Source organism: Gadus chalcogrammus, chromosome 6, assembly GCF_026213295.1.
Source record: "Gadus chalcogrammus isolate NIFS_2021 chromosome 6, NIFS_Gcha_1.0, whole genome shotgun sequence".
Taxonomy (NCBI): domain Eukaryota; kingdom Metazoa; phylum Chordata; class Actinopteri; order Gadiformes; family Gadidae; genus Gadus; species Gadus chalcogrammus.
Window position 1 is genome coordinate 16,447,346 of NC_079417.1, and position 13,961 is coordinate 16,461,306.

Sequence of the window (13,961 nt, forward strand, 5' to 3'; positions counted from 1 at the left end):
TGACAACCTATAGGGACATGACGCATCTATCTCAATTATGAATGTAGGACGATACACCATGTATTTTTATGTTTTGTATTGATAGGCAAATGTGCTGGTTAACGCACACGCACACGCACACGCACACGCACACACACACACACACACACACACACAACGGTATGTGTGTGTGTTAAGTTACAACCTAGATAACGTAACACAGTTACATTATGGTTTTTCTTGCAGAATTACAGATTACAGATACAATATGTTTAATTGGAAGAGGATGATCAAAAGTCATATTCAATTAAATCATGCATTATTGGATGGCGAAAGTTTGCATATGCTTCTCATTTGCTGTCAATCCTATTGAGTTCCATAGCTGGTGCCCATGGACATCTGCAAAAAAAGAAACTATCAGGTACAATAAATATTAAATAACAAACCAATCTAAAGAACAGTATAAACACTTTTCTTTTACTGATTGTTTGTTCTCATCTTCATCCTCCTCGTCCTCATCTCTCAGGTGTGTGGTTTTATGTTTGCTGTAAACACCTCTTTTCTTCGTGAATGTCAGTAGAAACCAGTCAGAAACCGTCGGCACCTGCAAAATAAGAGTTGAAATCAATGGATAAATTAAGAAATGAGTCAGCGGTAAGAGCAGTTTGTTCAGGAGGCTGTCCTGGTTATGGGGTTAGGGTTAGGGTTAGCTAACTCACCCAACTGGGTGAGGGTTCTGATTAGCTCACTCACCAAACTCAGGAAGGTCAGAGTGGATCCCAGATTCACTAATGTTGGTAGCATGCTGAATTTACCTGCCTGGGGAAAGGGTCAACGTGCAGACTGTGATCCAGACATGTTAATAGCCACACATCCTCACCATAAAATAATCCAGAACATGTAAAGGGCCGCACATCCAAATCAGAAGACAATCCAGAACATTTTAAGGGCCACACATTCACATCAGAAGACGGGGATAAGGTATTCATGTTAAGGGCAACACATCCTCAACATAAGACGGGGATAATGTTTTCATGTTAAGGGCCACACATCCTCATCATAAGACAGGGATAATGTATCCATGTTAAGAACCACACATCCTCAACATAAGACAAGGATAATGTATCCATGTTAAGAACCACACATCCTCATCATAAGACAAGGATAATGTATTCATTTTAAGGGCCACACATCCTCATCATAATACAGGGATAATGTATTCATTTTAAGGGCCACACATCCTCATCATAAGACAGGGATAATGTATTCATTTTAAGGGCCACACATCCTCATCATAATACAGGGATAATGTATTCATTTTAAGGGCCACACATCCTCATCATAATACAGGGACATTGTATTCCTACTGTTCCGAAAACGATGACTTCAAAGCGGATTCCGTAGGCCTTGATCAAGGTCCTGGACTCCGTGCCTTCTGGGCTTTTGTAGTATTTTGCAAACCTGTATTAACAAACAGCAACACAGTTTTCATAAGTGACAGTTTAAAGGAAATGTAATTAGTATATACTTTTTACTTTTTACATTTAAAGTAAGTATAGTCATTATCTTGCCTATATGCTGTGTGAATAAAAATAAGTGTGGATAAACATATTTATAAATAAAGCGTAGATGTTTTTTGCCACCAAGACAGTGAGTTAATTAATTTAATATATTTCTTCATTAGACCAGTATTAAAGCTAATATTAATACCTCTTTGGACCGGACACAGTATTAGAGCTTACACAAGTTCTGCCTAGTTTCTGCTCACACACGAGTGGTCAAAATAACAGCATGACGTTAAACTGGGTAAGATAAAGCGGACCCTAAAGGCGTGACTTCTCTACTATCCGTACCAAAATATACTATAGAATTTCCTTTGTCCCACAGTTGCTTCTTGAACCAACTCCAGATAGCATGTTTAATTGCGTGATTAGGTTGCCTATAATAAATAGTTGTACTACTATACTTCCATCTTCTGAGACTTTGATGAAATTAACTCCAACCAGTGTTGTTTTTCCACCACATAAACTACACAGCAATGAACAGGGAATGTTTCCAACCTGAAGTTGTATCCTGGCGCTAGCACGTGGCTCTTGTTGTTGTCATCCAACCGTCTGAAGCTGTATTTAGGAAGACACTGGCTGGCCCACAAGTCAAGGTCACAGGTCCAATCAATCAGAATGCCAAGCACGCCCCCCTTAAAACAACAAAAACATAAACAACAACAACAGATGGTTTATGATCATCTGTGTTGTCAGGCTGTAGTTTTCCAGGAACAGCAGCCTGTAGCCCGCCCAGCGCACATGTCTTAAGCAATGGCTTACTTCCACTGCCATGACTTGAAATTCCTCCCCAGCGTCTGAAACGATCTGTTTGAGGCGGAAGATGGGACAGTGGGGATCCGTGCTGCTGTTGAACACACAAGTCTTCAGGTAGGATGAGTTGATGTGTGGCATGATGTTCCTCCTAGCGGGGGCAACAGGGTAAGATTGAATGACAATCCCAAATAAAGTACCTCAAAAGTAGTCTGCATATAGAAGATATAACTATAAAAAACATCTTCAATCTTTTTTCCCACTTTCAAAAAATTGAGCTAGTTTGAAGTAGACCTATTGTACTATTGAAGTCAAGTGAGATGCCAAAGCAAATGTCTGAATAGTAGGCCTAGTATTTGCTTAACCATAAAGGGTGTGTGGTTAGAGCTCTATTTGATAAAGAAATGATCTTGTGCTGCCCATACATTGGCTCTCCATCATAAACCAAAAAGACAAGACAAATTTTTCCAATTACGCTGCTAATATAGTCTACAACAACATATCATTATCTTTAAATTAAGTTACACCCTTTAATGTATGTTTCTCAATAGTAACAATATTTTCCTCTGGGATTATGAGAATTTGATAATAAATAACCCAAACATTTTCCCTCCCTCTCTGCTCCCTCACTCCCTAGTTGTTGGGTGATGCGCACCTGTTTTTGACAGGTGCCAGACAAAGATGGATTACCTGAACCAATCAGTCCAGAGATTCCCTGATTGGTCAGAAATTATGCTGGTGCGTTCTACAATCGAAATTGATGCATACAGAGGCAGGTGCAGAGAGACTTGTAGTCTCATAGCTCGTTTCACTCACTAAAAGGTGATGGATGGCCGTGCAATCATTTAACCAAATATACTCAAATGATAGCTCTTAAAACGTACCTACCTGGTACCTAATCGTACCCAACTGCCACCTATAAACCATTATGTGATATTAAGATGGGGGTCAAAACATGCATACATAAGATAAATATTAAAGAAAAAATATTACAAATATATATATATATATATATATATATATATATATATATATATATATTTTAGATGATTTATATGACGCACACCTCAAAAACATTGACGCACTACAAGCCAAGGTGTGCCACACCTTGGCTAGCCCGACGTAAGCCCTGAGTGAGTAAGCCCATTTACTGTTGTATACTCTGACCCACCGGTGAAAGTTGAACTTTGGGTAGGTCACGCTGTTCTTGATCAGCAGCGTGAAGTTCTCCGCTGCGTCTATCAAGGCCTCCCTGGAAGACGGAGCGCGTCGCAGAGCATGAGCACTGAACTGACATTCAGAGGTTTGGGATTCTCAGGAGAACTGGATTTCCTCATGGATTGTATCTTACTTATTTGGTCCTGTGTCCTCCTCAAGAGGGCACCAGGACAAGACCTGGCAGGTCTGGACGGTGTCCGAGTAGTTCACACATCGTCCTGTCCGGACACCTGGCCATGAGGACACCATAGCAACACAATAAACAACATGAAGCAAGCAGTACTACATGCTCGTCATTCTGCATGCATCAGGTTGAATGAAGGGTCAAGGGTCAGGCAGAGGTGCATGAGGGTTAATGAAGGGTCAAGGGTCAAGGAAAGGGGCTAAGGGAGGGCAGTAGCGGCCTACCGTTCCCTCGGAGATCCTCCAGTCCTGTGGTGCATTGGCTGTCCTGGTTACAGAGGGTGGACGGCTTTGGAATCTAGAATACAAACAGCCATGAGGCATGAGGCATGAGGCCCACACCTATCAACATCTAGCCTGGTCAGCCTGAGCCGGAGCCTCTATTGTTTGGTCAACTCCTAGACCATTATTTGTTCACACTAATCAGCAAAGATTTGTATTCATTGAATGAGAAGTGTGGAGATTGGAGAAGTATTTAAAGTTGTGATGTGTAACATTTCTAACTTATATCTAGGGACAGAGCGCCGTTATTGCGGTTTTGCCCTCACTCTGGTATAAACTGGTCCTGCTTCTCACAGTTTAGTCAAGACTTTTATCCTAGTGGCTTGTTGCTTGGCCAACCAAGCTCTGAACCAGGACCAGTGCCTTGATCAAATCGAGGAGGAGGGACAAACCGATACTTGAAAGTAACGTACCTCAGGGCAGTGTGACACTTTTTGGTTGGTTGTGACGATCATATTAGTCACCACAAAGAATGACTTATCACCCTGCAATAAACAGAAAGAATGACTTTTCCCTCTGCAATAAATATAAAAAATGGCTGATCACTTTGCAATAACCACAAACTGCTTTCAGTCCTAAAGGCTCCAGCGTGAAGCATGCACTCTTCCACTTTAACATTGCACTCTGAATCGTATCAGGAGCATAAAGAGAGCAGGCTGTTATTCTTGTGTTCGAGGTGTCTGTTTCTTGAAGTGCACGTTGTCTCTCAACAGTCAGTGTAGTACCTGTGGGGGAATGACATAATCAGCTACATCCCTGAACTGAGGACTGGAGGTGTTGGCAGACCCCTTGATGACGGCGTAGCCTTTCACTTTGGTGGTGACGGTGCTGACCACGGAGTCCGTATCCTGGTAGGCCTTCTGAACGATGCACACGTACCTGAGTGACGTCACACGGGACCTACTCAACATTTACAATGAATAAGACATGCTCCTCATATGACAGTAAAGCCCTTCTATAGCCTTGGACCCAAACGCGGCATGCATGACCTGTGGTTTGTGCTGAATGAGTGGTGACACAGTCAACATGAGACCATTGAGTTTCTTTCCTTCAGTTATTATGCGTCACTTACCCAACCAGATAAAGCAGGATCAGGAGCTGGGTGAATCTGAACACCACCCCTGCAGCGATGCTGGGGACCACCAGCGTTTTTGGGGTCTCGTAGTCAAACGCATAGTGCAGGAAGCCCTGGCACGAACTTTTTGCTGCGCCCATCTCTAACCGTTTTACTCTCCGGTAGGAAGAGCTCAGTAGCACAGCTCGTCACATTGCTCAGTGACCACATCTGATCCCTGACGATTACAATTCAAATATTATTATTTTTGCATGAAGAACTATTTTGCATCACCCCAAGTTCTGAGTCCCAGGCCAGCAGACATGTGGATATATATATATATACTAAATATATACTGTATAAATACTATACATATATATATATATATACTAAATATATACTGTATAAATACTATACATTGAATACATATTGAACAGCATCACACTGCTTTGATGGCTTGCTTTTGCTTTGGACAGTAAATAAACTGGTCCTTCAGATTAAAAGAAAATCTATTTTAGTTAATTACTTTTTTGAGGGGGAATTAATTCCGGCATAACAACAGATGGGGCATTTTAAAGGTATTCTATCTGTGTCAATATTTCCCATAGATTAAGAAATCATAATTTATTGATATACAACCTTTCATGTATTAGTGCAGCTCAAAGCTCTTCACATTCACAAATCAATATAATTAAATGTAGAAGAAACAATGCTAAACCAATTCTAAAGTCCAACAACAATATTATTCAGATCGATTAGGAAAACACAATATTGGGGGGAAACTATCAGTCAGCCAGCAGCCTTGAACCCCGATAGGGAGAGGGGTCTGGCTGCAGACCTCCACCCACACGCTCCAGACATCCACCCACAGAACTTCCGCTGCAGACATCCACCCACAGAACTTCCGCTGCAGACATCCACCCACAGAAACATCCACCAGCAAACCGGAAATTGCAAAAAAAAATTAAATGTTGTTTTGCACTGTGCGCGAGTTGCAAATTCTATGAAAGGGACGGGACTGCACGAAGATGTGACACTTTGGTTCAGCTGCACTTGGCGCTTATGGTAGGTGACTATTCTAAACAGCGATACAATTATAAATGCACGAGACTTGCATTTCTTTACCGATCTATTAGTTTCATTAAGTTTAGATTTTTTCATCAAAAAAATAACCGAACGTTACACCAACATGAAGCATTCTTGTTTTAATCCACACTGACGTGGATAACGCTAGCTAGGTTTCATTTTTGCAAGACAGGCAAATGTTTTTTGTAAACGTTAGTCAGTCTCATTAAACGATTTTACAGATTTGTAGATGTGTTGCGAGTGTAAACGTTTTTAAGATGTTGACTTTTGACAGTCATCTGTAGACCAAAACAGAGTTAAGTTGTGATAAAATAATGAGCACGAATTGAATTGACGCAGCTCGTTCCGCTTTAACTAGAGTTGCACCTATAAGCTGTTCATCTCCGCTGCGGTGGCTGAGAAGTGTGATATCATTCAATAGACAAAATCGATCTTTAAATATTCGATCGGCCTGTTTAGTTCATACAATCTGTTTATAACTAAGAGATCATAACAATTAGTTCAGTTAAAAGGGGTAAAAGAGATGAAAAATGTAATAAAACTGATACAAGTTAATGAATTACTGTTATAGCCTACTATCCAGTCTCAGATTCTAAATGTTCAATGTCCGAGCTGGGGCTCGGACAGGGGCTCGGACAGCTCATAAAACATGACAGAGAGAAACAGATGTAAAGTACAGTATGAGGTAGAAATATATCTTATCATTAATTATTTGCCAATAATAGATGCTCTGAAGGAGCAATAGGCCTAATTAATGCACACCCTAATAAATATTAAGTTTTTTCATTTTTCAGCCTGTTTCGTGTAGACTACCGCTACTGAATTACCGGCCTTATATAGTTTGCTGTGCTGTGAGAATGCATCTTTTTTGATCTTAATTTTTTCTACCATTACAACATCAATTGTAACATTTCTCTTTTGTAGATGCATCACTCGTTTTTTAACGATGTTTCAAAGCCAGAAGTCATCTTTGATTTTCAGGAAGACATGGAGGTCTTCTTTAACATGGCAGCCGAGGAGGATCTTCATGTCAACGCCATGTTCCTGGGTCGCTGGTGGACACTCATTGACATTTCTGTGTGTGTGTGTGTGTGTGTGTGTGTGTGTGTGTGTGTGTGTGTGTGTGTGTGTGTGTGTGTGTGTGTGTGTGTGTGTGTGTGTGTGTGTGTGTGTGTGTGTGTGTGTGTTGAGGTTCTGAGTTTGGTTATCTGTTGAGTATGACGCGCTTCTGAATAAAGTGTTAAAACGTTTACAATGTTTTGATTTTTTTATGACTTTACTTATTCACTTTGGTTACACACAGAGCTAAGTTAAAACACAGACTTGATTTTGTCGTATTTAAAAATGGGCAAATAAGGTGGTCCAGCAGCACAAGGTAAGACAATATTATAGACAATTAGAGGCAGATATTAAATGAATGATGGTTCAGAGTAAGAATGTAGGAATGCAAAGGTGCAAATAACATGATAAATATGTTGGAGTGCAGTCGAACCTTATGATATTAAGACAGCAGAATGTAACATAACTAGACCTAATATTAATATGTCAGAAAAGGAGAAGCTAGGAATTGTTCTAACTACTCCTGTCCACTCATACATAGTTGCTGTATTTAAAATAATTATTAGCCTCAATCTCTAATGCACTTCAGCTTTACGAGTATCAGTTTGTGTCCTATTTAAATTGAGATGATTGCAGTATAACACAGAAGGAATTCTGAATAAGGTGTGTGTATTTACAGAAAGAGAAGAGCCATAAACTCCAGCTTAAAGTCAACAGCGAATGTCAAGTGTTCTGTCCAAAACCGGAAGCGTTTATCCGATTTTATACCGTAATTTATTACGTTCATTTATGTAAACACATTACGTAACGCCCGAGTTTTATTTTATTTTCCGATTTCGTCCGTTCTTCTTTGTAAACACATTTATTTTATTTTCGGATTTATATTTTTTATTTTCCAATTTCCGGTGTGATGTCTGCAGCGGAAGTTCTGTGGGTGGAAGTCTGGAGCGTGTGGGTGGATGTCTGCAGCCAGACTCTCTTGGAGATAGGGGTCAAGTGACCTGAGCATCACCTACCGGTCCGTGCCTCCTTGTATCTTTTAGAAAATAGTACCTCTCCCTCAGCCTCCTCCGACAACCCCTGGTTCTTAATCCTCTCCCCTGGAGTGCGGAGGTCACGGAGGTCTAGGCCAGTTGGAGTCCTCATGTCTGTTTGGCCTGGAATAGTTACAAATGTAACACATGACACACAATATCTAACAAAACAGCAGACTTTTAATTGGGACAGGAAATATTTTCGTAAGTTCAGAGGGCCCTTATCCCCTTCCCTCCACACGTTAGATATAGACGATAGATCAGGGCAGCATCACAACTCAGGAAATTTGCATCCAACTTTTCGATATATATAGGCCTTATATGTCTTATGATGCAAAGGAAGAAAGGTGCTATCGATTAGATTGGAGAGTTGTTAAGAGAGGGCAGAAGAGTCCATCTCTTCTCCCTGCCTCTAACTCTCTGGCTTGAGAAGTATTTCACCCACCTGTGACTGACAGGCAAGAAGGATGCAAAAGATGCCCCGACTGATCAGAAGTGATCTGAGATCAGTCGGAAACATCAATTGTCTCATAGAGAGGCAGGTGCAGGAACTAGAGACATATTTTCAGGACGCATGTAACTCACAAATAGCAGATGGTTGGAGGTCTAGACCATAATATCAAATAGCATCCTCCGTTGCTTAATGCTCACAGATGCAATAATTAATGCTGAAAATAGCTTGAAATCTCCACCAATTAGTACACTGGACCAACAGGACCTGAAGCATGAGGTGATGGAAAGTTAGCATTTTACTTCACTTGTTGACCTTTTATATTGCCTGGTTCATAAATACGGGAACTAGGAAGGATTATTAGGCCAAGAGGCAGGCCTTGTCATCATGAAACTAGTACAAATACCTTACATGAAAGGGTAATGAAGAAAAGCATTACACTACTCATTAGCTTTTCAGAGTATGCATGGATACCTTTTGTTGTTTTAGTTAACATTATTCTTATAGACCACCTTTTTATTCAGAATTAAATTTTGTCTGTAGACAATGATAACACATCTTGGATACAAAAGAAAACAGTGTATGTGCAAAATAGATCTCGTCACGTGATTCATATTCTTCAGTATGGCAACCAGCACTCAGCAAAGCTCTTCATTACATCTATAATACACGGCACCAGGGACATGTGGTCAAAGTGTGTAAGATATGGACGATAAGAATGTTGATGACCAACGGTCATCTGAAAACATTGTCACACTATTTAGGCATTGACTCAGCCTGAACACTAGGTCAGACGACCACAATTTTATATTTGTGTCATTTCCAAATACGGAAAAAGTTTAGTAAGTTGTGTTTTTTTTCCTGTCAAGTTATGATTCTTTTTTATTGTGGAAGTTGTACATCATGGCGCTTTAAAATAATTTCATTACACTAAGAATATACTGCCTATCCCTAAAAGCAACACATTCCATCTCCGTCCTATCCGAGGACACACAGTAGTCAATGTACACAATAACAATACTATTTGACAAAGGTTATAAAAAAGTTAAAATCAACGTAACATCAGTGCTGAACATAACATAAGAAATGAAGGCAGATCAGTTTCTTCTCATACAATGATGGATTTTATGTTAAAAATTCCTCCAAAAATACTGTGAGTGATGAGCTTCATCAAACTAATTATTGGACTGACTCCACAATAATCCTTTTTTGCGACTACCGTTTCCAACCATTTAAAAAATAGATATACTATATGACATTCATGCGGTCTAAGCTAATATAACCCTCTCATACTGAAAATTTAGATTACAATGATTTTCCCAAGCATTGAATACCCCGATATTAACAGAAAGAAATATTGATGGATATATCCTTTTCAATTCATGGATGACCTAGGGCTGGGGGATTTGTCCTAAAAATAAACTCTCAAGCAAAAGTTCTTTGCCACAGACTTTGGCCAAACTCTAAACACCCCAAAAAAATTGAGTTGATTATTGATAAATTCGAATTGTGAATAAAAATTGATTAAACGCCCAGCTCTAGGATGACCTAAGAAAAAACAAAAATAAACATTTCCACTCGGCCCAGGGCCCCGTTTCCTGATAACGATAGATCCACGCTCGTACGATCATTCTCACGATGGATCTTGCGATCCTTTGTAAATTTCTTTGGGGTGTTTCCCGAAACTCCTCTTAACATTAACGCGCATTCACTGCACTCACGACCTTCGTAGGATTGGAACTGTCTACTGACAGTCCTGAAATGGGCTCTGTAGGAGGGGGAGACGCAGGAATGTCGCAGGAAAATGGGGTTAAAAATCGTTAAAATATCTCCCCATCAAGGCCAACAGCAGAGTAGCCTACAAAAAGAATAGACTGCAACAATATGAATGCTAACGATATGAAAACACAATTGATTAGGCCTAGGCCAACATATGTGTCAGTCCTAATCCTGAATGCAGTGTGCGTACATTTTTTCACAGCATTTTCCCCCCTGAAATAATTCCATATTAATATTATATAATATTAACAAAAATAGCTTGTGTGACAACTACATTTATCTTAATGTGGTGATTTCTGAAACGTGCTTTGCACAGCAAAGAGAGCCGACCTTATTTGATTCTGTTTAAATCTAACAGTAGTCTTTGAGTAATATATCGGCGGTAACCACTGTTTTTGGTTGCGAAATTGCACCAGCTGGGCATTCAGTGGTATTGGATGTGTTTTAATAAAACGCATCCAATACACGGAATGTCCGCTGGTGACGCCACTGAGGCTAGTAGGCTAACGATGCTCTTAGCATCCTACAAATACCCCTGGAGTCCTCGTTAGCTACGAGCGTTTTCCCGACGTTCATTACCAACAATGCTTTCGGGAAACGGTGTGAAAACTGTACGATGCTCGTACGACGCACTTCACGATCCACTTAGGCTAACGATGCTCTCGGGAAACGGGGTCCCAGATGTGGACTAGGGCTGTCACTTTTTATTCGAAGTTCGAATATTCGTTCGAAGGTGGGGTGAAAAGTTCGAATTCGAAGTGTAATTCTCCATTCGAACTGTAAAAATGCGCTATAAAGAAGAGAGCGGCGAGTGGCTTTTCCTCAATAAAGCGGCCCTCCTGGATCCCCGCTTCTACCGGTTAGTCCACCATTCCCCTGCACAGAAACATCTCGTGACTGAAAGCCTCTCACACGAGCTCATTGAAACGGAGACCGACACTGATCGCACACGACAGGGAGAAAAGTCTGCTGCTGCGCTGGGCGCGATGGGCAGCCTGTTTGGGGACTTATACAGCACGGCTGACGGAAGCAGCTGCAGCGGTAACGGAGAGCTGCGAGACTACTTGTAATTTTCTTTCCGTAAGGAATAAAAAGAGCAGCATGCCGTGTTGGAGGTCGGCCTCACAGATTGTTCGTTTAGGCTGTGTGTGCCATGGACGACATGCGCTCCGCATATCGCGCTCCGAGCAGTTATTGTTAATGCGTAAAAGACGCGTTGTGTGTCGGAGCTTCCTCTTGTTGTGTTTACAAATGTGTTATCAAAGATGTGTTTTTATCCTGCTGTTATGAATTCAGTAGGTATACGTGATTTCCACAAGAAATAAAAAGAAACACGACAACAGTTGTTGTCGTGTTTTATTTTTGTTTGTTTTTAAATAGTTCTATGGGGGGGGGGGGGGGGGGTCGAATGTATTCGAATGTATTCGAATTAATTATGGACATTCGAAATTCGTTCGAATTTCATTTTTGGAAAAAGTGACAGCCCTAATGTGGACCTTCAAGGTCCTCGTGACCGGTTCCCCTCGCTCCTCCACCTGTAGAGCTTTAGAGGAACAGACGGGGAAAATAACATCTCAGTGGAGAGCACGGGCCTGTATAGCCCCCGTGGCGACCGTCCCAGTCCAAACGGGATTCACAGAGCGGTTTGACTAAACAAAAGGCTGTTGTTTACATGTCTGCTTTATGGCCGTACTCAAAGTCTAGCACGCCCTCCAGCCCCCCGTTGAGCCGGACGTCCAGCCCCGCCTCCATCAGCCGGCCCTCCAGCCCCGCCTCCATCAGCCGGCCCTCCAACCCCCCGTCCAGTAGCCTGGCCTCCAGCCCCCCGTCCAGCAGCCGGCCCTCCAGCCCCGCCTCCGGGCCCCCGTCGTGCATGCCCCGCTCGTTGGCATTGTCGAAGCTGTTCTTTCCGTGCGTCTGCTTGAGGTGCTTGCGCAGCACAGGCTTGTGGGCGAACACCATGTGGCAGTAGTTGCAGCGGTGCGGCTTGTCCCCGCTGTGCAGGTTCAGGTGGTCCAGCAGGGAGCACTTCTGTGTGAAGTTCTTTCCGCAGATCTTGCACTGGAAGGGCTTGATGCCGGCGTGCACGCGCATGTGGCGGTGCAGGTTGCCCTTCTGCGTGAACGTCTTGCCGCACAGCAGACACATGAACAGCTTGTGCATCTTCAGGTGGTTGGCGTAGTTCTCCAGCTGCCGGAAGACCCGCGCACACTTGGGGCACTGGTGGTACCACTGGGGCGGCTTGTGGGCGCCGCCCGGTCCGTGGGCGTGGCGCCCCGCCATCGGTACCCCCGGGGCGGGGGGGCTGAGCGGGTAGCCCGACATGGAGGGGACCGGCTCGCCCCCTCGGGGCCCCACCGTGGAGTTGATGAGGGAGTGCTGCGGCTCGGGGGGCCGCAGCGGCTCGGGGGGCTGCAGCGGCTCGGGGGCCCGCAGGGCGGGGGGCGGGCTGGACGGGAAGCGGCTCACGGGGGGCTCCGCCTCCGACTCCACCTTCACAATGGTGATGCCAATGTTGTCCCTGGCTGTCCGCTGCCCGCTGGGCTGGCCCGGGTGGTGTGGGGCCGCGACGGCGGCGGCTTGTATGACCACATCGTCGTCAACATCGTCCAAATCGTCGTCGTAGTCCTCAGCATCATCGTCGTTTATAACATAGCTGTCCTCGCCGTCCCCCAGGTCCTCCTGCTTATGGAAGGTCTGGGTGGGAGAATGCTGCTGCTGCTCCCTCTGACCGCCAGGGAAGACCCTGTCCCCCTCATCCCTCTCCACGTCCCCCGCCGGCTGGCGGGGCAGCGGTTTGATGAACTTGCTGAGGGCCTGGGTGCACTGCTCCACGATGTGGTTCATCTGGAGGAAGCTGGCCACCGCCAGGTAGTGGACCAGCTCCAGCTCCGGGAACACCAGCCTGCCCGTGTAGCAGGACAGCAGCAGCTGCCGGCCCACCTCCGCCTCCTGGCTCATGTTGATCTGGACCTCCCTGGATTCCTGCTGCAGGATGAACTGGTCCCGTAAGAAGGACGAGCCGGCAGCGAACACCACCTTGTGTCCGGGCACCTCCAGCTTGTCGATGCGCACCGTGACGTCGCAGAAGCGCCTCTGCTGGCGGAGGAGGTTCATCTTGTGGAGCGTAGAGTCTCCGAACGAGGAGAAGCGGAACTGGAGGATCACCTGGTTCGGGTCCATAGTGTAATAACAGCTGTGTTCCCGTTACAAAAACGTGTAAAAACGCATTTCACCGTCTGATAACAAACGGTTATCATTCATTAACGTTAACGTCAATAACTACAATCAACGTATTAACCTTAATGTCTCATATCAGACATCCAATAAGACACAAAAGCCCATAAGTAACGAGGAAAACAATATCCTCTGTGTGTCGTGTTTCACAAACGTGGAATACGATAAATATAATGTTAAAAAGCAGTTTCTAAATGATTGTACCTGATGTAGCTCCTGGACAAACAACAGCTAGCATGTGAAGCAAGGAAGAAGGAAACACCGGAAGAAAACATCTTAAAGGG

General features: G+C 43.5%; 2 protein-coding genes across 2 annotated transcripts; both read right to left on the bottom strand.

Moving 5' to 3' along the window:
- Positions 1 to 124: 124 nt before the first annotated feature.
- p2rx4b (purinergic receptor P2X, ligand-gated ion channel, 4b) lies at positions 125 to 13,932 on the bottom strand. The gene is made up of 14 exons (XM_056592017.1): positions 13,882 to 13,932; positions 8,193 to 8,333; positions 5,050 to 5,269; positions 4,703 to 4,856; positions 4,391 to 4,462; positions 3,921 to 3,993; positions 3,646 to 3,742; positions 3,466 to 3,546; positions 2,304 to 2,445; positions 2,040 to 2,176; positions 1,347 to 1,440; positions 733 to 798; positions 461 to 583; positions 125 to 378 (listed from the first exon to the last, which is right to left on the bottom strand). Exons 3-14 carry the CDS (start codon positions 5,190 to 5,192, stop codon positions 346 to 348), a joined length of 1,215 nt encoding a protein of 404 aa, XP_056447992.1. The 5' UTR covers positions 5,193 to 5,269; positions 8,193 to 8,333; positions 13,882 to 13,932; the 3' UTR covers positions 125 to 345.
- zbtb26 (zinc finger and BTB domain containing 26) lies at positions 12,109 to 13,961 on the bottom strand. The gene has a single exon (XM_056592460.1). It carries the CDS (start codon positions 13,621 to 13,623, stop codon positions 12,109 to 12,111), a length of 1,515 nt encoding a protein of 504 aa, XP_056448435.1. The 5' UTR covers positions 13,624 to 13,961.

Excerpts from the sequence above, each read along its gene's own strand:
- p2rx4b (XM_056592017.1), bottom strand. The coding sequence starts at position 5,192 with ATGGGCGCAGCAAAAAGTTCGTGCCAGGGCTTCCTGCACTATGCGTTT. Across the intron at positions 799-1,346 it reads AAGTCATCGTTTTCGGAACA|GCAGGTAAATTCAGCATGCT; the intron begins GTAGGAATACAA and ends CCCTTTCCCCAG. Across the intron at positions 379-460 it reads AAGATGAGAACAAACAATCA|ATGTCCATGGGCACCAGCTA; the intron begins GTAAAAGAAAAG and ends CTTTTTTTGCAG.
- zbtb26 (XM_056592460.1), bottom strand. The coding sequence starts at position 13,623 with ATGGACCCGAACCAGGTGATCCTCCAGTTCCGCTTCTCCTCGTTCGGA.